Here is a 26,531-nt window from a genome sequence, read left to right as displayed (position 1 = left end):
CCTATCTCCTTCCTAAACCTAAATTTTCAAGCTTGAACCCGTTATTTCGTGTTCTACTCTGGTTGCTGATCCTAAGAATTTACATCCCCCTTGTTATAACCCTTATTGACTTTATTGTTGTAGTAAAAAGTACAACAAAGGAGGAAGACGGGTCCTGCCGACCTCCCCCTAATCAAGAGGCAAACATACAGAGATCAGATGTACATCCCATTACAAAATTGCACATACACACACACACACACACACACACACACACACATATATATATATATATATATATATATATATATATATATATATATATATATATATATATATATATATATATATATATATATATATATATATATATATATACACATATACATAGATACAATACATATACATACACATACATATATAGAAATACATATACATACACATACATACATAAACATACATATACAAAGGTACACATACATACATACACATACAAATACATATACATATACACACACATATACATACACATGCACATATACATACAGATACACATACTTACATACATATATAGACACATACATCTATTTACAAACATACTTACGTACACACACATACATACATACATACATATACACACACATGCACTCACATATATTAGATCTGTATATTTAAAAGGGGATACGTGTACACAGGCACATAAACACTATATATAAAAGAGACATCTGTTCACAGCCAAATGGAGATCTAAGTAATGAGGAGAGGTAGTAGTGGCATACCCACACACCTACACACTAATGACGGATTGACATACAACCAGTAGGGGGCCCATGAAGGTATGTATACACACACACACACACACACACACTGCATCACCAACTGGGAGCAAAATTCGGGTATTCTTGCAAAATATCCTAAGAGCATTGGTGTTTATTAGCCAGCAGATAAGCTGCTGCAGGTCAGAAATACCTGGGGGCCGAAAATTGTCAATACAGGGACAATCCCTAATATAGTAATGCAGTGTGTGTCCTCCAGGCACTGCATACATCTTACAGCACACTGCAGGGGACTTACTAATCTCCCAGTAATACTGACAGCCTAGCCTAAGGAGCATCGCCACACTACCCAGAGATGTACCGTATCTCCCATAGGTGTGATCACTACCCTGGGATACTTATACATAATGGAGGCAGCTAAGACTGCCATCATGACAGCACTGTGCTACATCAGTAATGGTACTATTTACATAGTCCCTAATGCTACGGTTTACATAGTGGAGAGTGTACTCAATACTAGGGTCCACTGTCTCATCCTGAAGGGCAAGCTGGGCCAAGTGGTCGGCCCTTTCATTTAAAAGGATGCCTACATGTGAAGGCACCCATGTAAAGTGGACCCTGGCACCAGTCTCTTCAGTAGTGCGAATGATCTCAAGGTACTTGTGCACAATATCACAGTCTGTAGCTGCAAGTGACAGAAGGTCACGTAAGGCAGCCTGACTGTCAACAAAGAGGTAAAAATCCTTAAGAGAGAGAGAGAGAGAGAGAGAGAGAGAGAGAGAGAGAGAGAGTAGCATAAATTGAAATAAAACAAAGCAACAAACCCTTTTATTTTCCCCCCTCTTCAATGCATGGCTAACTCAGGCCAGATCAGCCCCTGCAACAAGACCCTGCAGAGTGGAGAGAGAAGAGAGCCTGTTGGTCAAGAACTCAATGACAAAAGATAAGATAAATTTATATAAATAGGAGAGAGAGAGAGAGAGAGAGAGAGAGAGAGAGAGAGAGAGAGAGAGAGAGAGAGAGAGAGAGAGAGAGAGAGAGATGCAAGGTAAGATAAAGATAAGAAGAAAAAAAAAGAGGTGCTGTTGCAGAGACAAACCACCTGACGTCACCACAACAACACTTGGCCTTCTCGGTGTGCTCTCCCTGCGCTTCACGGAATGCAATGGCGTGATAACAGACCCGCTAACGCTCAAACACACGTGAAATGGCCTATATCTATATTAATGGCACACTCTGGTGAACTGGTACATGTTGACAAAGTGACGCGAAGCCCGAGATGAAGGGTGATGCAATAATGACATGGATGGTGATGTTGGTGGTGATTTGGTCCTCGCTCACCGCAGCCGTGCATCACAAGAGCGCGGATATTAAAGATAAGGTGTGTGTGTGTGTGTGTGTGTGTGTGTGTGTGTGTGTGTGTGTGTCAGAAGTGCGTGTTTTGTGCTGAGGGATTTTATTTTTAAAAATCTTGATAGTTACTTTATTTTATGTATTTATTGTTCTTGTGGTGATAATGAATCTTGGATAATATTGAAATAACATTAATATTTTTATCTGAGGGCTGGGTTCGGTTAGGCTAGGTTTAGATTTATCCAATTCATTAATTTCACAGCTGATCCCTTCATTGTGCAGATCACAACTTGAAAAATCACCATATTTGGGGAACATGGAGATAACCTTAGCCTCTTCTCCCGAGGTTAATACTTACATATCAGATAGAATTAAGGTTGTAGAATATCATGCAATATGTATCAACTTCCCTTGTTAAAGCAAAAAATAAAACAAGGTAAAAGGTTAATGAACTGATGCATCCCGCATGACACCCTCCCCTTCCAAGTGCTTGAGAGTCACTACTGGCCGCTTGGCTGGCTGCTGGAGCTGTGTGAGGCAGGGTGGAGTTAGCCATTATGGGAATCAGAATACTTAATTATTTGGAGTTCTCGCTAACCTAACCTAACATCAACCTAACCTAAACTAACCTTACCTTAACATAACCTTTGTCTTTGTTTTAATTTTTTCTTCATAATCAAGCAAGAACTTCAAATAACCAAGTAATCTGATTCCCGTAACAGCTAACTCTGCCCTGCCCTGTACAGCTCTGGTAGCCAGCCAGGCAGCCAGCAGTGACTCTCAAGCACTCAGAAGGGGGAGGGTGTCACGTGGGATGTCATTTCATTAACCTTTTATTATTGTTATTATTTTTTTTTTTTGCTTTAACAAGTTTCCAGAAGTTGATATATATTGCATGATGCTCTACAATCTTAATTCTATCTGATATGTAAGTATTAACCTAAGAAATAAACAGTATCTGGAAATTAGTAAGTTTTTTTCCATATTCTCCAGAATTTGTAATAACCCTCAATCACTTTTTTCACTTATAACGTAGTTCACATAGATAACCATGTGATGATTACAATGGTAAGGATGATGATCTTATTGTCTTTTTCCACATTAATTCATGCTGTGTTTCACCTTCAATAGATCACATCAACTGAGCTCCTAGCTGAGAGTGAGGAGGGTACTCTGCTGGTGTCCACACTTGATGGCGCTCTTCATGCTATATCCAAATCGTCAGGAAACATCAAGTGGACTCTCAAAGATGGTATGAGGCTTATCACTGTCTTAGCTTGAACACAATAATATTTGGGTTAGTGTGTTATATTTCAATTTTTAACCCTTGCACTGTTAGACTTTTTTTCCGTACCTATAACATTTATGCACTCTTTATTTTTTAATTAGTCTCAAAAATGGTTTTGTAGTCTAGAAATTATTAAAGTAAGCTATTCTCTCGTGCCCATGCAAACATTTTTTTCCACAATGCTGAGAATTATAATATAGAATGACTTTAGCAGTAAAAGGATTAAGAGTGTAATACTTTGAATGATCACACTGAACTTGGGGGAAAAAAGTATAATTCTAGGTATTAGATTTATCTCTATTGATTATTTTATCAGTTATCATAATACTTATACTATTCTTCCTCCCTCAGATCCCATAATCATCAATCCAACAGACTCTTCACAGCCCCCATTGTAAGTAACATTTTCAAGAGCTCCCTTAGTATATTCACTATTGCATGTGTAATTCTTGTGTAAGCCAAAAAAGGGATATATTGTGTGGATTTTTCTCACATTCAGCCATATTCTGTCACAAGGTTATTGTTGGAGCCAGTCATGTCAGTGTTATGAAGTATTGCATAAAATCTTTGGAACTTTTGAAATATATTACATAACTATTTATGCATTCTTCCTACTGTCAGCAACAGCAATGCATGTAAGATTTACTGAGTGAGTGAGTAACTTGCAAGGAGTTCAGTGGTTGCTTTCACTGGATGACCTCCACTGTCTCTTTAACAATTTTCTCTGACCTGAATCTACATTGTACTCTGCATCATACAAAAGTATTGAAAATGAGGCTTTTTGCAATAACATAGAGGAAAGTGAAGGTGATTACACATTGCTGATGACATTTATAAACCTACAGGCCGCAGTTCTTCCCCAACCCCCAAGATGGCTCCCTGTACCGCTACACCCTGGGCCGGGGTCGTGACCCTCTCAAGAAGCTGCCCTTCACCATTCCCCAGCTGGTGGCCAACTCCCCATGCCGCTCCAGTGACGGCATATTCTACCTGGGTGTGTGGCAGATGTCATGTTATTTGTGCACCAATTACAAGAGTGTCAACACAGAAAGTCCTTGGAATGACAGCATAAGTATAATCACTTATTTTTCATCTATCATTTGTCATTTTCAGGCAAGAAGATTGACTCTTGGGTCGGCATTGATTCCTTGACGGGGGAGAAGCAGCTCGTTCTGGGTGTGGACGTTGTAGACCGCAAGTGTCCCAAGCCTTCCCGGAACACTGTCTACTTTGGCCGCACTCTCTACAACATCATCCTCTATGAAGCATCCACTGGCAACAAGTGGAACATTAGCTTCTCTGAATACGCCACCAGCACTTCTTCATCAACTGTGGAAAATTATGGTAAAACATGCTACTGACAGACCATGTTTTGGTTAGTCTACATTGAGAATTAAGTAGGGCATAAAGGTCATTGAAATGTTGAATATTTATTGTAGTAGGTACTAGGATTAAGAGATTTTGGGAAATGGTAAATAGATGGTCAGTATAAGCATAAAGAACAGTCCTGCCTTTAGATAATTTTATTTGTTTCCATAATGCTTCAAAGGGAGGCATGACATATTCATCTCATGCTACTCTTGCAGACTTAGTGCACTACACCTCAACGGGGGAAGGCTCCATCCTGACAGTGGATCAGCGCACTGGATCTTTGCTGTGGACTCTTGAGATGGACTCCCCTTTGGTGGCCATGTACCTCTTGGGCCCAGATGGTAAGTGTGGAAGAGCCCTGTCAATCTGTCTGCCTAATTAGTACCTGTTCCTTAGAATGAGTGCTGCAATCTAGGTATTCCTTGCATTCTCTCCTTGCGACTCAAATCCTCTCGTTCTCTTCTCATCCCTTTCTCTCACATACTTCAGCTCTGTATTATTTAATTTCAGTGGTTGTTGTTTTATGCTATTTAGCCTTTTTATATTAATTTTCTTTTATATATGTTATTGCAGGTTCATTACTTACTGTCCCCATAACCACTGTGGCACCCCAGACCCTGGAACATTTTATTCGGGAGTTTATGCACCTCACTCAGCACAGCAGTGATGGCTCCGAAGGTCTGCTCATCAAAAAACTAAGGTATGCTGGGTAACTGTATTTATAAGTAGGTATTTCATCAACAGTGTTGTGGTGCAGTTGATGTGCTCTGCTCACAGCTAATAGATAAAGGCCTTTAATACCAGTTTTAGTTTTGTAGAAATATACATTTTGTTAATTTAAAATATTTTCAGTGTTAGTAGGTCAATAAAATCTAATTGCATAAAATGACTGAGTGAGAAGGTGAAGTGACACTGTTTGTAGAAAGAGGCTCACTAAAGCATACCAGTGTGTAGTCATTATTTGAAAGGAGGAGGCATTAGGCATTTGCAGAAATGATAATTACTTCCAGTGAGGTCTAAAGCACTGGATCATGGGGTGCTGTGAACTTATCGTTAAACCAAGCTGTGACCTCACTGAACATTTCCCTTTGTGTCTCACAACACAAGGGGGCAGTCACAGCCTGCCCTCTAAAGACAACTCTCTTCCTCCACACAAAATTACAAGCACCTAATAACACACACACACACACCCTTCACTTAAAATTTCAAAATTACCATGGTGACTCCTACACCAGCCTCGGAGTCCCCATCTGGGGAGGGGACCACAAATGTAACCAGGTCGGACTGCCCTTCTGACGACGACCCTAAGTGTCTTGACACCCCCGTCAACTTTTTCTTCATTAACTTCTGCAACATTCGTGGCCTAAGATCTAATTTTCAATCTTTAGAACACCACCTCTCCTCTTCCAAACCTCATCTTCTTTTCCTCACTGAAACTCATGTGTCTGAGGCAACTGACAGTAGTCCCTTTTCTATTTCCTCCTACTTTCTCTATCCTCATTTTCAATCCAAAGCTGGATGTTGTATTTATTTGCATAATGACTTAACCTGCTCTTGTGCCCATGCTCTTGAATCTTCCGATTTATCCACCATCTGGCTACTACTACAGAGTCACTCTCAGACAGAATTTATCTGTGCTGTATACCTCTCACCTAACTCCTCTGACTATAAGAAATTCTTAACTTCTTAACTTCCAAAGTGGAGCACATTCTAGCTCTCTTCCCTTTTGCAGAGATCTCCATTCTTGGAGACTTTAATGTTCACTACCAGCTTTGGCTTTCCTCTCCCTTCACTGACCATCCTGGTGAACTAGCCTTCAACTTTGCTATCCTCCACGACCTAGAGCAATTGGTGCAACCACCTACTTGTATTCCTGACCGTCTTGGAGATAAGCCCAACATTCTTGACCTTTTCCTGACTAATCCTTCTGCTTATGCTGTCACCCTCTCTTCTCCGTTGGGCTCCTCCGATCACAATCTCATATCTGTATCTTGTCCTATCGCTCCAGTCCCTCCTCAGGATCCCCCTAAGTGAAGGTGCCTCTGGCATTTTGCCTCTGCTAGTTGGGGGGACCTGAGGAGGTATTTTGCTGATTATCCTTGGAATGACTACTGCTTCCGTGTCAGAGACCCGTCTTTGTGTGCTGAGCGCATAATAGAGATGATAGTGTCTGGCATGGAGGCGTACATTGTTCATTCTTTTTCTTGACCTAAACCTTCTAAACCTTGGTTTTGTTCTTGTGCTATACATGATAGAGAGGTGGCCCATAAAAGGTACTTAAGTCTTCCATCACCAGAATCTCATGCACTTTATATTTCTACCTGGAACCATGGCAAGTCTGTTCTCCAACTAGCCAAAATCTCCTTGATTAACAGAGTGTCAAAATCTTTCAAGATCTAACCCCTTGTGACTTCTGGCATCTAGCCAAAAATATCTCCAATAACTCTGCTTCTTCTTTCCCTCCTTTATTTTGCAGCTAGATGGCACCACTGCTATCACATCTATTTCTAAAGCAGAACTCTTCACTCAAACCTTTGCTAAAAACACTACCTTGGATGATTCTGGGCTTGTTCCTCCCTCTCCTCCACCTTCTGACTACTTCATGTTACCTATTAAAATTCATCGCAATGATGTTTTACATGCCCTTGCTGGCCTAAACCCTCGGAAAGCTTATGGACCTGATGGGGTCCCTCCTATTGTTCTCTGAAACTGCTTCCATACTTCCACCTTGCCTAGTCAAACTCTTTCAGCTCTGTCTGTCAACATCTACCTTTCCTTCTTGCTGGAAGTTTGCTTACATTCAGCCTGTTCCTAAAAAAGGGTGACCATTCTAATCCCTCAAACTACTGTCCTATTACTTTAATTTCCTGCCTATCTAAAGTTTTTGAATCTATCCTCAACAGGAAGATTCTTAAACATCTATCACTTCACAGCTATCTATCTGATCGCCAGTATGGGTTCCGTCAAGGCCGCTCTACTGGTGATCTTCTGGCTTTCCTTACTGAGTCTTTGTCATCCTCTTTTAGAGATTTTGGTAAAACTTTTGCTGTTGCCTTGGACATATCAAAAGCTTTTGATAGAGTCTGGCACAAAGGTTTGATTTCTAGACTACCCTCCAATGGCTTCCATCCTTCTCTCTGTAACTTCATCTCAAGTTTCCTTTCTGACCGTTCTATTGCTGCTGTGGTAGACAATCATTGTTCTTCAAAATTTATTAACTGTTGTGTTCCTCAGGGTTCTGTCCTGTCACCCATTTCTTCTTATTATTCATCAATGACCTTCTAAACCAAACTTCTTGTCCTATCCACTCCTACGCTGATGATACCACCCTGCACTTTTCCACATCTTTTCATAGATGTCCAACCCTTCAGGAAGTAAACATTTCACACAGGGAAGCCATAGAATGCCTGACTTCTGATCTCTCCAAAATTTCTGAATGGGGCAGAGCAAACTTGGTATTGTTCAATGCCTCAAAAACTCAATTCCTCCATCTATCAACTCGACACAACCTCCCAGACAACTATCCCCTCTTCTTCAATGACACTCAACTTTCCCTCTCTTCTACACTGAACATCCTCAGTCTGTCCTTTACTTATAATCTGAACTAGAAACTTCACATCTCATCTCTAGCTAAAACAGTTTCTATGAAGTTAGGCGTTCTGAGACGTCTCCGCCAGTTTTTCTCACCCACCCCATCTGTTAACTACTACTTCTGTGTCATCTGTCCATCCCTTATCTGTCCATGTATGGAGTATGCTTCACATGTCTGGGGGTGCTCCACTCATACCACTCTTCAAGACAGGATGGAATCAAAAGTTTTTCGTCTCATCAACTCCTCTCCTCAAACTGACTGTCTTCAGCCTCTCTCTCATCGCCACAATGTTGCATCTCTAGCTATCTTCTACCACTATTTTCATGCTAACTGCTCTTCTGATCTTGCTAATTGCATGGCTCCCCTCCTCCCACAGCCTCACTGCACAAGACTTTCTTCTTTCTCTCACCCCTATTCTGTCCACCTCTCTAATGCAAGAGTTAACCAGTATTCTCAATCATTTATCCCTTTTTCTGGTAAACTCTGGAACTCCCTGCTTGCTTCTGTATTTCCACCTTCCTATAACTTGAATTCCTTCAAGAGGGAGGTTTCAAGACACTTATTCTTCAATTTTTTACTACTGCTTTGGACCCTTTGCTGGGTCTGGCATCTCAGTAGGCTTTTTTTTTTTATTTGATTTTTGTTGTCCTTCGCCAGTGTCCCTCCATAAAATAAAAAAAAAAATTTACTGACTTATCAATAAAATTCTTTGTGTAACCAGAAAGGCACAATGTGACAGCTCTCCCCACAGCCCCACCATCTACATCGGGGAGTGCAGCTCAGGCGTGTATGCTGTGCCAGCATTGGTGGACGTCAACACTGCCACCATCTCCTACCGAGGGTCACAGCTGCTGCTTGGAGGACCCCCAAGCACACAGGGCACACTCAAGCCTCGCCAGTCCAAGCATGCCAGTGATGCAGAAGAGGAGAAGAGCTCTGAAGTTCTTTTGCTGGGTAAGTCTCTTAAATTATTGATTCATGACACCCCTATTAAGAGACTTTTGTTGTCATATCTGCCCTAAGAGTCAGATTATGGCCAAATGTTTGGTATTAGTTCATATCAATATATCAAAAAGCAGGAAAACTAATTGTTAGATTTGCATAATTAGAACAATATCACAGTACTGTTTATAAGTTTTGTTAAAGTGGATTTAAACAAAACAAGAATTTATTTATGAGAAGGTCCAAATGATATGGAAATTCATGTGCTGTTTTCTAAATGCAGTGTATAAATAAGAAAGTTCAGTAAATTAATAGGTATGGTTTTAGGTTGAAAACAAAGAAAGCACGTACATACAGCATGCACATACACAGACACACTAATCTGTAGTTCTCTGTTTGCAGGTTACTATGACATACCAGAAAATGCACAGACTGAGCTGCTCAAGACAACTCCCGATGATTTGCCTGAGGTGAAGGAGGAGGTGATCCGCCTGGGCATCACTCATGAGAAGAATGACTCAGAACCTTCAGCAAGGAATGAAAAGACCTCTGCTGCTCACCACCAGGACCTTGTAGCTGTTGTCTGGGGTGTGTGTGTGTTGTGTATCTCTTTACAGTGAATAATATTAATAACTGACTGCTATCATACACTTATTCATAATTTTTCTTCTCTTCTTGTATAGTGTAGTTAGTTTTTTTTTTAAGCATTGTAACTTTTATGGAGCATTGTAGCTCAATCAAGCACCTTATTTAGGACTCAGAGGTCTGTAGCTGTTTGATATATATTTGTATTCTCATATTTCAGAAATAATATGTAAAATTACAATTTTTGTATGGAAGGAAAAAAATATTTGTCTTTTGTGCAGAAATAACATTTATATTTCTTTTAGGTGGAATGGAACAAGTCAAGGAGATGAACATGAGTTTTGTGACATCTGGAGAAGTGTTTGTCTGGCTGGGAACAATTGGACACCTGGTGTATCTGTGGGTACTGACAGACTATGTGAACTTGCTCATGATCATTCTCACCTGTGGATTTGTGGCAATTGTAATTGTATTGTATAAACAGGTAAGTTTGCCACCTACATTGTCTGTCTATTCATATTTTCACAGAATTAAATAAAGTTTATGTTTTTCCAACTTGCTGCATCTCGTAATACTCCTCCCTCTTGTGCAGGCACAGGAGTATGCCCGCCTCAGCCAGGAGATGTCCTCACGCCGGCAGGGCTCTCAGGGCTCCACAGGTTTAGGGTCACAAAGCAGTATCACAGCAGTGGCAGAAGAGCTGGATGATGGCACCATTAGTGTGGGGAAGATAATTTTTAATCCACAGGAACTTCTTGGAAAAGGTTGTGATGGCACCTTTGTTTTCAGGTGAGTGTTGAGGGGTCACATGTATACCTAAAATGAGGAATATATAACATAAGTCATAATAGATTCCCAATGCTGATGTAAAAAGATCTTCATACTATTGTGTATATGTTGAAGGCAAGTAATGGATTGTATGTGTTCAGAGGGACCTTTGATGGACGGGCAGTGGCAGTGAAGAGAGTGCTGCCAGACTGCTTCTCCATAGCTAACCGAGAAGTGGACCTGTTGAGGGAGAGTGACCAGCATCCCAGTGTCATCAGATACTTCTGCACAGAGCAGGTGGGTGGTTGGCATTGGTATATTTCTCATATTATCTTATTTTTGTTCCTTAGTGAAAATGTATTAACTGAGGGTACAGTTGTAACCATTTCCGGTTTTCATGTTTGTGATAACATTTGATGGTTTTATTTTAGTGAATTTGAATTTAAATGAGGGAAGGAAATTTTCTATTGTTCTCTCATCTTAGGACACTAATACCTCACCTGCAGATATTAATTTTTTTGGAGTAAGCAGACCTTATCATGTATTAAGTATGATCAGTCTGTCAATGACTTGGTGATTCTTTCATCATCTGTAGTGCCGTCAATTTCGTTACATTGCCTTGGAGTTGTGTGGTGCAACTTTGGAAGACTTCATTCAGGGAAAATTCAAGGCAGACATCAGCATTCAGAGCATCCTTCATCAGGCCACCTCAGGTCTCCACCACCTTCATCAGCTGGATATTGGTAAGCCAGACCATTCACCAGCAGTCACAAAACATGATTATGCATATGTGTCTTTATACAATGTTACTTTGATGCAAGGATCTCATGCACTGTTGCTTACTTCCTGTTGCAGTTCACCGTGACATTAAGCCTCATAATGTGCTCCTCTCACTGCCTGACAGTCGGAGTCAGGTCAGGGCAATGCTGTCTGACTTTGGCTTGTGCAAGAGACTGGAGACAGGTCACATGTCTTTCTCTAAGAGGTCTGGAGTAACGGGCACAGAAGGATGGATTGCTCCAGAGATGATGCTCAACACTTCACGACCAGTATGTTTGTGTGTTGATATCATATTTTTTTAACGCCATCAATACCGTTATCATCACTGCTCTACTTTTACTTTTGTGTCTTGATGATTGTATGGTACATTATTTGAAATTTGAGCTTCTTTGTAAGTTGAGATACATTTCATGTTCCAAGCCAATATTTTCTGGAAAGAACATTAACTGAGTCAACCAGTCTACATGGGTATATTCACATTTCATTGTCACATTCACAGTTGCATTCATAATACATTTACATGACATTCATATCACATATAATCAAAAGCAGCTATAATTCTTTTTCTATCTGTAGACCTTCAAGGTAGATATCTTCTCCCTTGGCTGTGTGTATTACTACATGCTGACCCAAGGGAAGCATCCCTTTGGCTCTGTCTTGGATCGCCAGTCAAACATCATATCAGGAAAGTTCAAGTGAGTGAATACAGTGTTCTTAATTTGTTTAGTGTTTTTTTTGTAACAGTACTTACTTTTTCAGAAACATTTGTCACTTTTCAATAACATTATGCTGTGAATCTTGCAAAAAGATTAGCTTCAACTTTTTTTTATCTTTGTATAATGTATATACACTCAACCCCCAGCTATCGCGAGAAATTGGTCCCTTAACATCGCCGTGATAGCTAAAAATGCGATAGCCATTGTTAAGAATACATAGGAAAAAAAAAATTGTTCGTGGCCCGCCAGAGTAGCAACACAATTCAACATATTGGCACCTTTTTTTTTCCCTCATCTCACGTCAATTACATGACGAAGTTGCTCTGGGTACTGCCTGGCTGAATCCAAGTCTGCACTAACAGCTTCTCCCGAAATCTTTATCTTTTTAATTTTGCGTCGAGCCATGAATCGGTCAAACCAACCTTTCGATGCGAAAAATACTGGTGGTTGCTGAATGCCCCACTTTGTAGCCACTCCTTTATAAATTTCCTTTGCTGTATCCATGGCCTCCTTCGTGTCTACAGGCAAATTTCTCTTTGCCATGCGGTCAAAGTACTTGCTGAGGAGCTGCTCAGTCTTGAGGAGGACATGATTTGAGCTTCGCACAGCATTATGTCCAGCATTATCACTAGTGAGGTTCATATGTGCCTTAATGTGGTCCTTCTTAAGGTAAATACCTCTCACTGTAGACTCGTTGATGCCGAACTTAGCGCCCACTGAACTTTTACTTTGTCCACTCTCGATCAATTTCACTATCTCATATTTCACAGCATATGTAAGGTTCTTCCTCTTCTTGATTTCTTTCCCAGGCGCCGCTGTTGCCTTTCGCTGGGTCGGGTTGGGTGGTAGCGATCTCCCTGGGTGGCCAGGAGGGGGAGTAGAGGCCATTGTCCCGAGATACACACGCGTGACCTTGAGATTCACCACGGCACGTGCCACTCAGTCAACTGTGGCGGGAGGGACTAAAGGGATGGGGGAGCGGGAGAGTGGCTGGATAAGGAAGCGGGAGTGTGCAAGCCAATCACGGCCTAATATGTCAGTCAAATTCAGCCAATTAGCAAGCGAATCTGGCCAAGAAATATGACGTAGCTGTCACGTGAACATCCTGGACATATAACGACTCATGGGCCGCGATAGCTCCACTAGGATTCGCGTTAGCCCATTTAATGTGTTTTTTATTGTTCCCGTGATAGCTTTAAACCGCATTAGCAAAACCCGCTATAGCTGGGGGATAAGTGTAATGTAATACTAACCTCATTCAACTAATAACAAAGTATTTACTTTATATATATATATATATATATATATATATATATATATATATATATATATATATATATATATATATATATATATATATATATATATATATATATATATATATAATATACAGTGGAACCTTGGTTCTAGAACTTAATTTGTTCCTGAATGCCGTTCCAAATCTGAAATGTTCAAAACCGAAACTATCTTCCTCATAGGAATCAATGTAAAATGGATTAATCCATTCCCAGACACCAGTGTACCCATTCTTAGCAGCTTATGACAGATGCTCCCACAGCCAAGATAGCTGCTTTACAACATCTTCAGCTTACAAATTATTTATCCAGAAAGAATATATTGAATGAACTTAGTGACACAGAACTCATCAGAAGATACTGTGTAGACTGTGTAGGTATTCTTTTTGTAACTGATCTAGTGAGGGAAGCCTTACAGAAGGAAACAGAGAAGAGTAACCCATTGCTGCCAAAATGAAGGTGATCATAACACTGCTGCTGGAAAAAGCTGCTGGAAAAAGCTGCTGGAAAAATGCAGTTGTACAGTAGTGATGACGGGGGTGTTGAGAGAGCCACAGGTGGCTCAGGATAACTTGAGTGCCAAAAACTGTTTGTTTACATCGAGGCTTTTCAGCAGGATCACATTTATCTTATTTCAAAGATTGAATTACTGTCTTACACTCAGTGTTTCTCCTCTAAATATATAAAAATGAAGCAGATATTTATAGAAACTAAATTAGTAATAAAAGGCAGTGTTTTCTATGTCTTTTCATATTTGAAATCAAGCAACTTTTTTCTAAAACTGAATTATGGTACTGCAACCGAAGCAATAATGAGTTAAGAATTTTGTTCAAAAACTGATTTGTTCGAAAAGGGAGGCATTCAGTAACCGAGGTTTCACTATAACTGACAGTCTTCAGCCTCTCTCTCACCGCCACAGTGTTGCATCTCTAGCTGTCTTCTACTGTTATTTTCTTGTTAACTGCTCTTCTGATCTCGCTAACTGCATGCCTCCCCTCCTTCCGCGGCCTCGCTGCACAAGACTTTCTTCTTTCTCTCACCCCTATTCTGTCCACCTCTCTAATGCAAGAGTTAACCAGTATTCTCAATCATTCATCCCTTTCTCTGGTAAACTCTGGAACTCCCTGCCTGCTTCTGTATTTCCACCTTCCTATGACTTGAATTCCTTCAAGAGGGAGGTTTCAAGACACTTATTCATCAATTTTTGACTGCTGCTTTGACCCTTTTATGGGGCTGGCATTTCAGTGGGCATTTTTTTCATTGGATTTTTGTTGCCCTTGGCCAGTGTCCTTCCTACAAAAAAAAAAAAAAAAAAAAAAATATATATATATATATATATATATATATATATATATATATATATATATATATATATATATATATATATATATATATATATATATATATATATATATATATATATATATACATATATATACCGTATTTGATGGCTCATAAGACGCACGGGCTCATAAGACGCACCCAGTTCTGGCATGTATTGAAATAGAAAAAAACAAAAATTAACAGATTTAGGCTATCGATATGAAGTCAAGGAATTCAAGCGACATTTGAAGACTCTCACGTGCATTTAGATCACTATTAGATACCAATACTCAGCATTTAAAAGTTTAATTTATGCTAGCAGCTTACTTGTTCTTTTTGGGGTTTTGTTGAGGCTGTGATGGCCGTGACATCACAGCCTGGCGTCCCAAAGGTGTGGTATACAGGTAGTGTTTCAGACTAGATACAGTGGAGCTGGTTGGATTTCTGGAGTCAAATCTTGGTAAGGTTGCGGGCCTTGAAAGCCAGAACGTAATGGTTCGGTTGAGGGTATTGAAAGACAAGATTGTACCAATCCTGCTGACGTGTAAACACAATCTTCTTATTGGTATTTTAGTTGGGGCCATGCAGACTGTGATGTCACAGCCTCTAGTGCCCAAAAGGTGTGGTAAGCAGGGGAGTTTCAGTCTTAATGCGGTTCAGCTGAATGTAAACATTAACTGCACCTAGCTCTTGGCGGCACCATTAACTGAGGGACTACAGTGATAATAAAATTTTTTCATACTTTATTTTTTAGCATCTTTCACATGTAATTCTTATGCAGTATTTTAGTACATTTTCAAAGCCAAAGGATGTGTAAAAGCATAAGCTATTACATGAATATTATGCAGATCATCACCTCAAGCCAGCCTATCCCATGACACTCAATTCCTTTATAGAAGAAATATTCGTTCTCAAGGTGTATTAGTCTATTTTCATAAAAGAAAAGTTTCTCTAGCTTCAATCTTTTTCATATGTATGCAAAGCAAGAATGTTAAAAAGATAGGTTCAATTTTAATTGTATGAAAGTGTGGCTATTGTCTTACCTCAATCAGTAACGGCGTCACACTCGGTGTCACCGAGTACGTCACGTCGGAGCGCAACCGACCGCGTTTGTTTTGAAAAACGTGGTGCACCATCTCCACCTTGCCAGAACCTTCTCCACAAATCCAACCAGCTCCATCACATCTAGTCTAATATTATAATTGGATACCTCACCTTTGGGGCATCAAAGGCTGTGACATCACAAACTACACTGCCCCAACAAAACTCCAAGAAGAAGTGGTGCATGGTTAAGCAAATTCTTCCTGACTGGTCAAAGTCTATGTGGATTACCAGTAAGTATGAGATACTACACATTGGTACCTTGAAAGAAAGAGCATTTTGTGGCGTACTACCAATCATGACTTTATTTAGTTGTGCAAAGACATCTGTGGTTTGAATTTAGAGCCTCTGTTGCCGTAGACTTGTAACCTATTACTGCCTCAAAGTTGGACCTTTGCCTCATTGGACGCAGGCTAATTTACTGACCCTTTTTCTGAGAAAAAAGTAGCGTCTTATGAGCCATCAAATACGGTATATATATTATGTAGGTGCAATGCTAAGATCAAAAGAAAAGGAATGTTAATAATATAATGTACTTTTTTTTCTTTCAGGCTAGATGATTTAGACAGTGAAAAAGATGTAAACTCTGCTACCCTGATTGAAAGGATGGTGTGCAGCAAGCCTTCAGAGCGGCCGTCAACATCTGCCATACTCAAGCACCCTTTCTTTTGGAATCCTGAGAAAGCACTTACCTTCTTCCAGGTAAGACTTAACAAAGCACACCTCATTGCACCAAACGGTAACAGGCTGATCCTATATTATTTATGGTAAATTTTAATTCTTCTTCACTCTAATAGGGATATGAATGCATCACTACTAAAGAGGACAGTGTTCAGAGGTGTTCAGAATTTTTAAGATTATACAGTGAAAATAATTTTTGCCCTTCATAATGTGCTCAGATCTTCAGTGTTGAATAATTTTTTCCTTTTGGAATATCTACTCCAGTTTTGATGATATATATACAAGATGGCTTGCTCTGGTTGTCTGAAATAGACTGGCAGCCAACAAAGTTAGATGGCAAAGGTGTGCTAATCTTCCCTTCCCTTCAGGATGTTAGTGATCGCACTGAGAAGGAAAGTGGAGACTCATTAGTTGTGATGAGTCTGGAGCGGGGAGGATTGGAGGTGGTGCGTGGGGACTGGAAACTCCACATGCACCCTGTTATTGCTGAAGACCTGCGCAGGTTCCGGGATTATAAGGGGCGCTCCGTAAGGGATCTCCTGCGGGCACTGAGAAACAAGGTAATAATGGCATCACTGAAGTGTCCCAGTTAATTTTACCTAAGTACCATACTATTGAGGATTTGTCTTCCTTTTCATCAGTTACATAAAACAAAAATAATGTTGGAAACCATACATTTTATTTTGGTATGTTTTTTTAAGAAAAGAAAATTACTATCAGTACAGAAACTGCTTTATATATATCCAGTAGCCTTTTGCAGTAAACTTCTATTATGATTTGTTGTATTTTGGTAGTAGGTCATAGGTGGTACTTGCACAAGTAGTGTACCAAGAAAATGATGCTTAAAGATCATGTTTCACTATCCTAACCTCTTTTGCAGAGGAATCACTACCGGGAGTTGAAGGAGGAAGCACGGATGGTGTTTGGCCACATTCCAGATGGGTATGTGGACTACTGGACCTTAAGATTTCCCCGGTTGCTCCTCCACACCTGGTATGCTGTTCAGTGCATCAAGACAGAGATCATCTTCCACAAATACTATGATGAGACCTTCAACTTTGGTCTGGTGAGTCTCAGTTTAGTTTGCAGATAGATAAGAAAAGGCTCTCTTGAAAAAAAGTCACTAGTATTAGACCACTTTTTTCATCACTGCCTTGTGCATAGGTGGAGATGACTCGGTAGTAGTGGTTGGTGCATGTGGATATAGAGTAAAGAGGAAGGAGACAGATTAGATGCAGGAAAAAATTGTCTGGAAAGAGATAATAAACAGAATGCATAATGAATGGCTATATTGATTGATTAAGTGATTGATTGATTTGCACCACAAGAATAATATCTTTCAGCCTGGTACATAGAATAGATAGTTGAATCCTTTCCCATTAGATGGCTTTTATGTATACAGTTAGAGTTGCAAAAGATCACACACTATTTGGTTATATGTATAGGTGTGCACTCCTGATGTAGTGCACCTGCAGATTCCTTTATATGCTCTTGTTTTTTCAATGGCTGGTGCATTATTTTCTTGGCACCCTGTCTAAGGACTTTACCAGATCAACAACTCTAAAAAAAAATAATACAGTTGCTTTTTCTTCCAAGAATTTCTCTTAAGAGTCACCCCAGAAGAACACTATACTAGTTGTAATTATGCCTTTCACATGAGCAAATTACATTGCTTGTATGTCTTTTATTTTGGTAAGGATTGAAAAGAGATGGCCATGGATGTGCAGATGATAATTTGAATTTCAAGGCTCATTTTGTCTCTCTCATCCTGGAAGTGGTGAATCTGAGTTAAAAACACATTTTATCTATTAATGTTTTGTATCAGTATTCATCTAATACTGATTTCAAATTTTACATATTTCCTAAAATATTGACTCAAGTTTTGTGTGCTTAGGTGGATGGAAAAGAGTCAGATCAAGCTGAAGAATCAGCTGCAAATGTAAGTTCACTCATTGGTGTGTGATGATTTGTTTCATGAGAATATAAAGGTGTGTACTGAAATGTAGTGTTTTGTTTTGTTGTGCTTTCACATGTGTCTCATTTAGGATGGGATGCCATCAGAGATAAATCTGCACTTGATGTACTTGTATGTATATTTTTTTCCTTTTCTGAAGTACATTTTTCTTTTGCATCATTACATTGATACAGGGATGGGCAAGTTGCCAAGATATGGCACATTGATACAGGGATGGGCAAGATATGGCAGCTTGTATCTTGTACATTAGGGACTAGAAGTTTGTGATACATAGCACCCGAAAATTACAGTTCCTAACATTTTCTGTGTACTGTATATGGTAGTTGCTTTCATCATCATAAATCACAATGCTTATTTTCACTTTTCACATATTAACCAAAATGCATTTTTACTTGCATGACTGGCATGTTATCTGTGAAAGATTGATATTAAGTGTTGTATAATGTTATGATTTGCTAAATTAATGAATTCTTTTTAATATACATCCCTTAAATCCTGTCACTGTAAACATGTACAATTCAGGTGTTGTTCAAGTAAATTCTATCTAAGGTTGGTTTCTCAGACAAAAGATGCCTCATGTAGTAGCTCCTTAAGAGTCTGATAAGATAATATACTTTCTAGGATAGCATTGTGTTGATCTGACGTATACTTTTTGTTAACAACATTACTATTTTACATTGTAATATGAAAAGAAGTTTGCTTTGATCTCAGAATTTGGCAGCTGGATTGCAGTCCAGTTTTCAGTTTTGTATTTTTTTATGAAATATCAGTCAGTTTACAACAAATTTTGATAACAAAGTTTGATTAGCAAGTTCATGAAATTTATTAGAAATTTTATTTCAGGACCCTCCTTATGAAAATCATGCATTTGCCCCAAACAACACTCCCTGGAACCTGAGTGGCAGCAGCTGGCCAGGACCTGGCCCCCAGGATGCTCCATTGCAGCGAGGGGCAGGCACAAGCAAAACTCAAAAGGAAAAACAGGAAGAAGTAACTCCTGTCTGGATTATTCGTAAACCGTCCAATACATTTGAGCCGAAATATCGAATACCAAAACTAAGGAATCTGGATGCTCCTTGGAGAAGACCAGTAACAGAACCAAGTACAAAGCAGGTTAGTGAAACTGCAGCTGAAAGTACTCCTGTTCAGGTGCAAGAAAATCCAGTTCTAGGAAATGAATCTGAAATTAAAAATACTCTAAGAATTGAGGAGCTATCATGTGTCAGTGAGACATCAGAATCAGAAGCTTCTTGTGAAGTTGAGAAGGTGACTCAGGAGTTCTTGGAAGCATCTGATGATACTCAGGCCTGTGTACATGGAATGAAAGGTGCTGAACCCAGTGAAGGCTGTGAGGCTAAAGATAATGAAGACCCAGAAAGTTCACAGGAGCTGTGTGAGAACAAAAGTGATGTTTCCCAGGTGCATCTGAGGATATCACCAATGACACAAGAAAAGTTATGTGAGCCAGAGAATAATGCAATGAAGTTTGTTACTGTATCAGGAAAGAAGAAGAAATCTAAGAAAATATCTAATGAGAAAAAAAATAAGCAGTAAACAGTTTAATTCTCTCAAGATTTATTGTTTACTTTAAATATGCACACATTTTAGGTGAATTTATGGTTGCTATTTTTTATTTCTAGAATTCAAAAAAACATTTGACTTAAATTGATTGTTTTATTTTAATTATGTAATTTGATTTTACTTGTATTAGAGTATCTTAACTTACCTATATTCAGCTTCCTTTGTCTGCTTTGATGCCCTTAATGAGTCTGATGGTTGGGGAGATTATGTGACTGATGATGAATTTTGTGGGATGAGTTGTGGCTGGTGTGAAATATACTCATGGATGTAAAAATCTGACAAAAGTCATTAATAGCAACAAGAATAATTTATTACTCTTTCAAAGTACCCTAAGATTTATTTATTCTCAGACATAGATATCTTTTGTCAGTCTTCTATTTATAAACTTTATTTTTTTCATTTTTTATTTATTTATTTATATATATATATATATATATATATATATATATATATATATATATATATATATATATATATATATATATATATATATATATATATATATATATATATATATATATATGATGAGTTGTGAGTTATTACAACTCAAAAAGTTCACATGCTTCTGGTTGATTTTTTTTTTTTTTTTCTTTTCTTTTTTTGAAGCTATGTTGTTATGCTGCTGGCTTTACATTTCTAAGATGCTTGGTTGATAAACAGTACTAGAAAGGCTTAGAAAGCAGACTGACAGACAAGTGTGATTGTTTAACTCAGCATGCTACTGTTGGGTAACAGGCTGTTATTTCAAGCTTAGTAAATCAAAATTATTATGGTGAGCTGTGTAGAAAGGAAGCATCTTGACCAAGGCAGTTGACAACAGAGTAATGTAACATCAAGAGATAAGTGACTAGTATCTTATTATCTTATCTTGGGATATAGATGAGTTTCAGGCTACTATACTCAAGTTGGAAGTAAAAGAGAGGTACAATGTAATTGTGTTAACTATAAATGTAGTCCACAGTCTTTGTTGTGTCTTGCAGCTGCACCTCTTTTAGTGTAATGTTTGTAAGAATATCATACCAGTCATCATGCCATTTCAATTTGCTTGAATTGCTGATATGCATCAGAGAGCTTTGATGAACCACAATGATTTTTTTTTGCTGCTTTAATACATTCATATATTTTGGATACACACATGACTTACAATATAAAAGGAGTATAGTTTTTAATACTTGTACTTGTAATTAGTACTTGTAATTAGATGACTTTACATGTTTGTTTTATGTAAATCAACAAGCACTACTTGTGTTTCTTTGTGTATGCCTGTGAGTGTTTGTGTGTGTATTGGCATGAATATTTTTATGGTTATCATTGATAGAGCATAAAGAGGTTGATAGTCATATTCTAAACTTCTCTAAGTCCAAGCCACTGATGTGGGAGTTGTACCTGTTCACTGTGTCTGGAATGATGCAGTCTTGCTTCGAGATTATGTGAGCTATATGGAATCATTATTTCTAAGTGCAGTCACCCACATAGTCATCTCTACTCATCCTTGTGGCCAATGGTGGAAAATCTCATGTTTCGTCAAAATATCTAATTTTGAGTATGTTTTAAAAGAATTCCAGTAAAACAAAAGCACAGTTTCTTGTATTGCTGACTGAAAGGTTGTAAAAGAGAATTCAAAGCTTCTGTTGGCAGCCTTGATGTTGAATCCAGCTTACTATGTGGGTGGCTGTGCATTGCTTGCTTTTATTGCTCATTGTTTTTGTATCATGTTAAAAGTTTTTTTTCTTTACTATTGTCTTAATCATGTTCCTCAATTACAATTGCACAGAATTGTCAGTGTGGTTTGCTATTTATGTTGATAAGATCAGCTCACACTGTTTAGTTATACGACTGCTGAGGGAACTGGTGTGTGTGTAAGTATGTGTGTGTATGGAAATAATTTGATGGTTCACTAGTTTAGTAGGTTATGAAAGAGATTCCATGTGATTCACAAGTCTTGTAGAGTTGCACATGATATACTTAGTCATCAAATAGTCGCGAAATATTGTAGCAAAAGTATAGATGAAATTCCATTCAATATTTGCAAAATATATGTTTGTTGTGTCTGTAGTTTAATATTTGACAGGTGATGAACAAATAAAAGTCCATTTTCTTGATTATAAGAAAATATATTCATTTATTTTTAAATGAAAAGAGATTAGTCAAAAGTTATAAAGCATATTTGGAAAGGATAAAAGAGACCTTCACAAATTTAAAGGAATGTATTTGCTCACTGAAGGTGCAGCTCCCTGTAGTACCAGAGGTTATTTGATTTGAAGATATTGAAACATGGAAGAATGAAATTAAGGCAGAATGTTTCAGAGGTAGATAGTGATAACAGAATATTAAGAAAAAATGCTATCAAGCACAGTGCCTGACAGTTTTAATTGTTAATAGTGTTAGATTCTGTAACTCATGAAAATAATTTTTTGTCTTGAAGGATTATTTTTTTGTGGCTTACATATGCTGGGATGCCATAATCTGCTGCTATAAATTCATATGTGCAAGGAATAGCAGGGGAAGTTTGAAAATGTATATATGTTTATTACATCATGAGTCTCTCTGTAGTGAAATTAGATTTATTTTTATAATATGTAACTAATGTATGTATATAATTTATTGGATGGTGAACCCTTTCTCTCCTGAGTTAACTAAGTGTCTGAGAAGGCAGTGTTTTTATATGTAAAGACATGTATGTATATTTACATAGCTCTTTTGTACTCAGAGAATGTTAAAAGATATTGATAGATATGGAAACTGTACCCTGAATTTATGTTTAAAGTGAACCAAATATTGAATCATAGATGTTATAGTAAGTAAGGATAAGGATTTGAGCACTGTGTTTCCAGGTACATACCTATATTTGGTGTTAAAGAAATAGCAACATTGAAGTTCATTCCTAGATGCTTACTTGATAAGTGCTGGGATAGCCTCAGTATGTACTGATGATATTTAGAATACATTTAGTAGTGTTGTGCCTGTAGGCTATAAACTCTAGAATACTGCAAGAAGTGTGAATATCAACAAAATGCAGTGTGTGTGTCCAGTTTTACCATTTGTCATCTGTTCCTTTTGAGTCCTATTGCTTTTAGTTTGTTTTCTTCTGCTTTGTGGTTTTCTTTCTTGAATGCCACCCTGCATGTTAAAGAAAGGGCTGTTGTACAAAAGAAAAGTTTGATTCATTTCAAATATTCCTGCTGTGGGCCAGGCTGTGTAGTATGGTGGGTCAGGCTGTGTGCATGGTTTATTTTGTAGTTTTCATTATATTATTATTATTATTATTATTATTATTATTATTATTATTATTATTATTATGTATTTATTTTTTATTTATTTAATATTTATTTTTATGATATCAGCTTGAGTATTTTTATCATTTTAGATCTTACTTGTTTACTAATTATGATGTGGCTATATTTTTTATTTTATTTTATCAATTAATTTTACTTGTCATTTTTACATAGATTCTAAGTATAATCCCTACTTTTTTTTTTTTTTTCAGAGACTATCTTAGGTTTTTTCATGGGCTTACATCTATGCTTGTTTTTTGTTTTCTTTTTAGGATGTATGCTCCTAATTGATTTGACAGGTTTTTTCATGCGCTTGCATCTCGGCTTTTTTTTTTTTTTTTTTTTTTTTTTTTTTTTTTTTTTTTTTTTTTTTATAGAATGTATATTCTTAATTGATGTGATATTACTGGACTGTACCGTTTTAGAATGAGGTGATTATTTTGCAGTTTGATTTAATAATGTGATATTTTACATTTCAACATAATAGACATAACTTGGAACTATTTTAAATCCCTTGCATAAGATTTTTGATGTGATCTTATGTCTATATTTTTATTGTACATTGGATGTGAATTTCACTCATGACATGTTCATTACTAAGTTTTAAATGAGATGGCATTCAAGGAAGAGTTGCTTGAGATGTTTGTTAAATCCACAACATAGAGCAGGATGGTGGTGTATTCAAGTTTGAATTCTGCCTCACTGATGCCTTTCTTACTTAGACCACTTTGTGTACTGTGATGAAACTACATTTTACTGTAATATGAAGTGCCTTTTAAGACCATCCATTGAAATTTCTATTTAAATCTAATATAACTATGACAAATAGTTGTTGGATTCTAAGTTTTGGTGAATCTGTATTGTGGTGGAATGTGATTGGGATGATTGTTACCTCGAAAGTGTGTGTGTGTGTGTGTGTGTGTGTGTGTGTGTGTGTTGCCATTGTCTTCATACAAATACTTACTAAAAGGATTTTTAAATGGTCCATATTTTTTTTATTCTATTTGGTCTTGTTTAGTTGCATTTGTATTAAGATTAACTAAAGTGCAGGGATTTGCTATGTTTTGTGGAAGGATAGCCATGCATAGATCAGTACTATCTTGGCTGTTAACTTGCCTTTAAAGTAAGGAATGTCCACATGGTTGGTCTTTGTGGGCTATACTTAATTGGCAGTGTGCAAATGGTAGAAACCCAAATGTTCATTTATATTGTAGCATGTGACACCTTACATATGACACAATCATATTGCTTAAGTCTGCACAATCAGTAAATACATACTACTGTATGAAAATGTGTAATTTTTACTATGTTTGTATTTAATTGGAGTTGTTTGTATTCAGTATTTTAATCGTCTTAAAATCCAGTTTGTGTTTTGTGTTGCACTGTGGTTGTTCAAAGGAAATAATAATAATACGTACTTACACTTGGTTTGCTGATATATCCAGAAAGAGAATTCGGTGACCGTGCAACAACATTAATAAGTAAACAAGTAGAGAACAATGGCTTCTCTGATGGCTTGGGGAACGACGTAACTGTGACCCAGCATAATGTGGTGGTGCAGAAAACTTTCCTATATTTTGTTAGGCAACACGTCTTACCACACACCAGCTGTACACTACCACCTATACATATATAGGTGGTAGTGTTAGATGTTATTACTATTATTATTGTTATAATTTTATTATACTGTATATCTCCATTTTTAAGACTTCTGTTTACCGCATCAGTTTGTGAAACTTGCGAGTTCTCTTTATGTAAGGTTGGACAGCAATGCAAGTTGCCTACCTAGGTTATATGGATAGGTGTGGGAAATACTACTTATAATGCTCCTTTACACACTTTATTAAGAATATAAATATTCAATTCATATCCCAGTCAGCAATACGGCTACCAAACGTGGATGAACGGAACAAAACTAAACCTCTGAAATAAGCAGTCCATCCATCATGGATAGCTAGGCACAGGTGACTTAATTTCTTCCAAAGCCGTGAGTGGCGACGGGTTTGTCCACTCGGTAAATGAACTCAGCCACGTTGTAGTAAGCTTCATACTCCACGGTGTCCGGGGTAGTGTCGTAGTGGTAGTGACCGCCGCGGTCGTCCCCGTAACCATGTGAATGCTCCACGCGCAGGTCCAGGCCGGGGTCTCGAGAGATGAGCGTGGACAGGAACACCATCGGGGCCTCCATATCATAGAAATTGAGCCACTTGTTGACGTCATCATCACAGGTCAGTGGTACAGGAGAGAAGTCCGGCATGACATGTATTTTGGCCTTGCCCTGCAGTAGCCTGAAGGTTCCTCCCAGACCGACGGGTTGGTCTCCGTAGTGGTTCTCCAGGGCTTGGCGCAGGCAACTCACCAAGTTTTTGTCTCCAATGCGCTTTTTAGCTTGCACTTTGAGAACCTTCCCGCCCTTGCCCTCGCTAGCAAACATGTTCAGCATCAAGGCACAGCCGGTTTGTTCTTGAGGTAACCTTAAGAGTTCACATTTGCCTGCGTCATCAACCTTGGCAGCTCTGGAACCATTGCAGGCCTCATTCCCCACCACAACGTTGGCCATCAGCTCACTGTTCACGCCGATATACTTGTGTGGACCAGCTCCTGCTCCTACGATGAAGGAATTTGGAAGGTCAACACAACCTGCCAAATCTTTTATGTCATACAGTTTATCCTTTTGAGCGGTGGGGATCAGGTGGGGAACTCCGCCCACATCAGCCAACCTAGGAGAACCACACAGCCCTGCTGCCCCAAGATTGTAGGGTGTTTTCGTCAAATTCGGGCATTCTACCACTGAAACTGCGGCCTCGGCAAAATTTTTTTTCAAGGCAGCCTCTAGGACAGATGACACTTCCTCCAGTGGGGGAACGTGCAACGGTTTGTGCTCAACAGGAAGCATGATGGCAGTCGCACAGCGTGTATCTCACGTCACAGAGCTCTACTTATTCCAGCTGCCCGAGAGAATGCTCAACTGCTACGTATTCGCTACTCGCCTCCCACTGCCACCTACTACTGCTACGTCAGTTCCATTCTCTAACTCCATAAAACAAAAGAAAATGAAGAAATTCAACGATAACTAGAATATATTGTCTATGTTCGGTATAGTAATAAATGCGGCCTTGATATAGACAACCTTTTGCAACCAAAAAATAC

At 38.4% G+C, this 26,531-nt stretch overlaps 2 protein-coding genes across 4 annotated transcripts; one reads left to right on the top strand and one right to left on the bottom strand.

Moving 5' to 3' along the window:
* Nucleotides 1-1,829: 1,829 nt before the first annotated feature.
* Nucleotides 1,830-20,414, top strand: LOC135111720 (serine/threonine-protein kinase/endoribonuclease IRE1-like). 3 transcript variants are annotated; one of them, XM_064025356.1, is made up of 20 exons: nt 1,830-2,136; nt 3,240-3,360; nt 3,748-3,790; nt 4,242-4,390; nt 4,510-4,740; nt 4,983-5,108; nt 5,341-5,467; nt 9,099-9,313; nt 9,704-9,889; nt 10,192-10,370; nt 10,479-10,675; nt 10,816-10,951; nt 11,250-11,397; nt 11,510-11,703; nt 12,011-12,129; nt 16,421-16,571; nt 16,919-17,110; nt 17,431-17,616; nt 18,445-18,489; nt 19,369-20,414. In XM_064025356.1, the coding sequence occupies exons 1-20, from the start codon at nt 2,035-2,037 to the stop codon at nt 20,077-20,079; spliced, it is 3,558 nt and encodes a 1,185-aa protein (XP_063881426.1). In that variant the 5' UTR covers nt 1,830-2,034; the 3' UTR covers nt 20,080-20,414. The 3 variants fall into 3 exon arrangements, with proteins under 3 accessions (XP_063881426.1, XP_063881427.1, XP_063881428.1); XM_064025357.1 differs by having other exon boundaries at nt 1,831-2,136; nt 9,111-9,313; XM_064025358.1 differs by lacking the exon at nt 18,445-18,489 and having other exon boundaries at nt 1,832-2,136.
* A 4,788-nt stretch (nt 20,415-25,202) lies between these two features.
* On the bottom strand, nt 25,203-26,408 carry LOC135111718 (ester hydrolase C11orf54 homolog). Its single transcript, XM_064025355.1, has one exon. It carries the CDS (start codon nt 26,275-26,277, stop codon nt 25,351-25,353), a length of 927 nt encoding a protein of 308 aa, XP_063881425.1. The 5' UTR covers nt 26,278-26,408; the 3' UTR covers nt 25,203-25,350.
* Nucleotides 26,409-26,531: the final 123 nt, after the last annotated feature.

Source organism: Scylla paramamosain, chromosome 22 (assembly GCF_035594125.1).
Source record: "Scylla paramamosain isolate STU-SP2022 chromosome 22, ASM3559412v1, whole genome shotgun sequence".
Taxonomy (NCBI): domain Eukaryota; kingdom Metazoa; phylum Arthropoda; class Malacostraca; order Decapoda; family Portunidae; genus Scylla; species Scylla paramamosain.
This window is presented reverse-complemented; position numbering and strand designations above follow the sequence as displayed.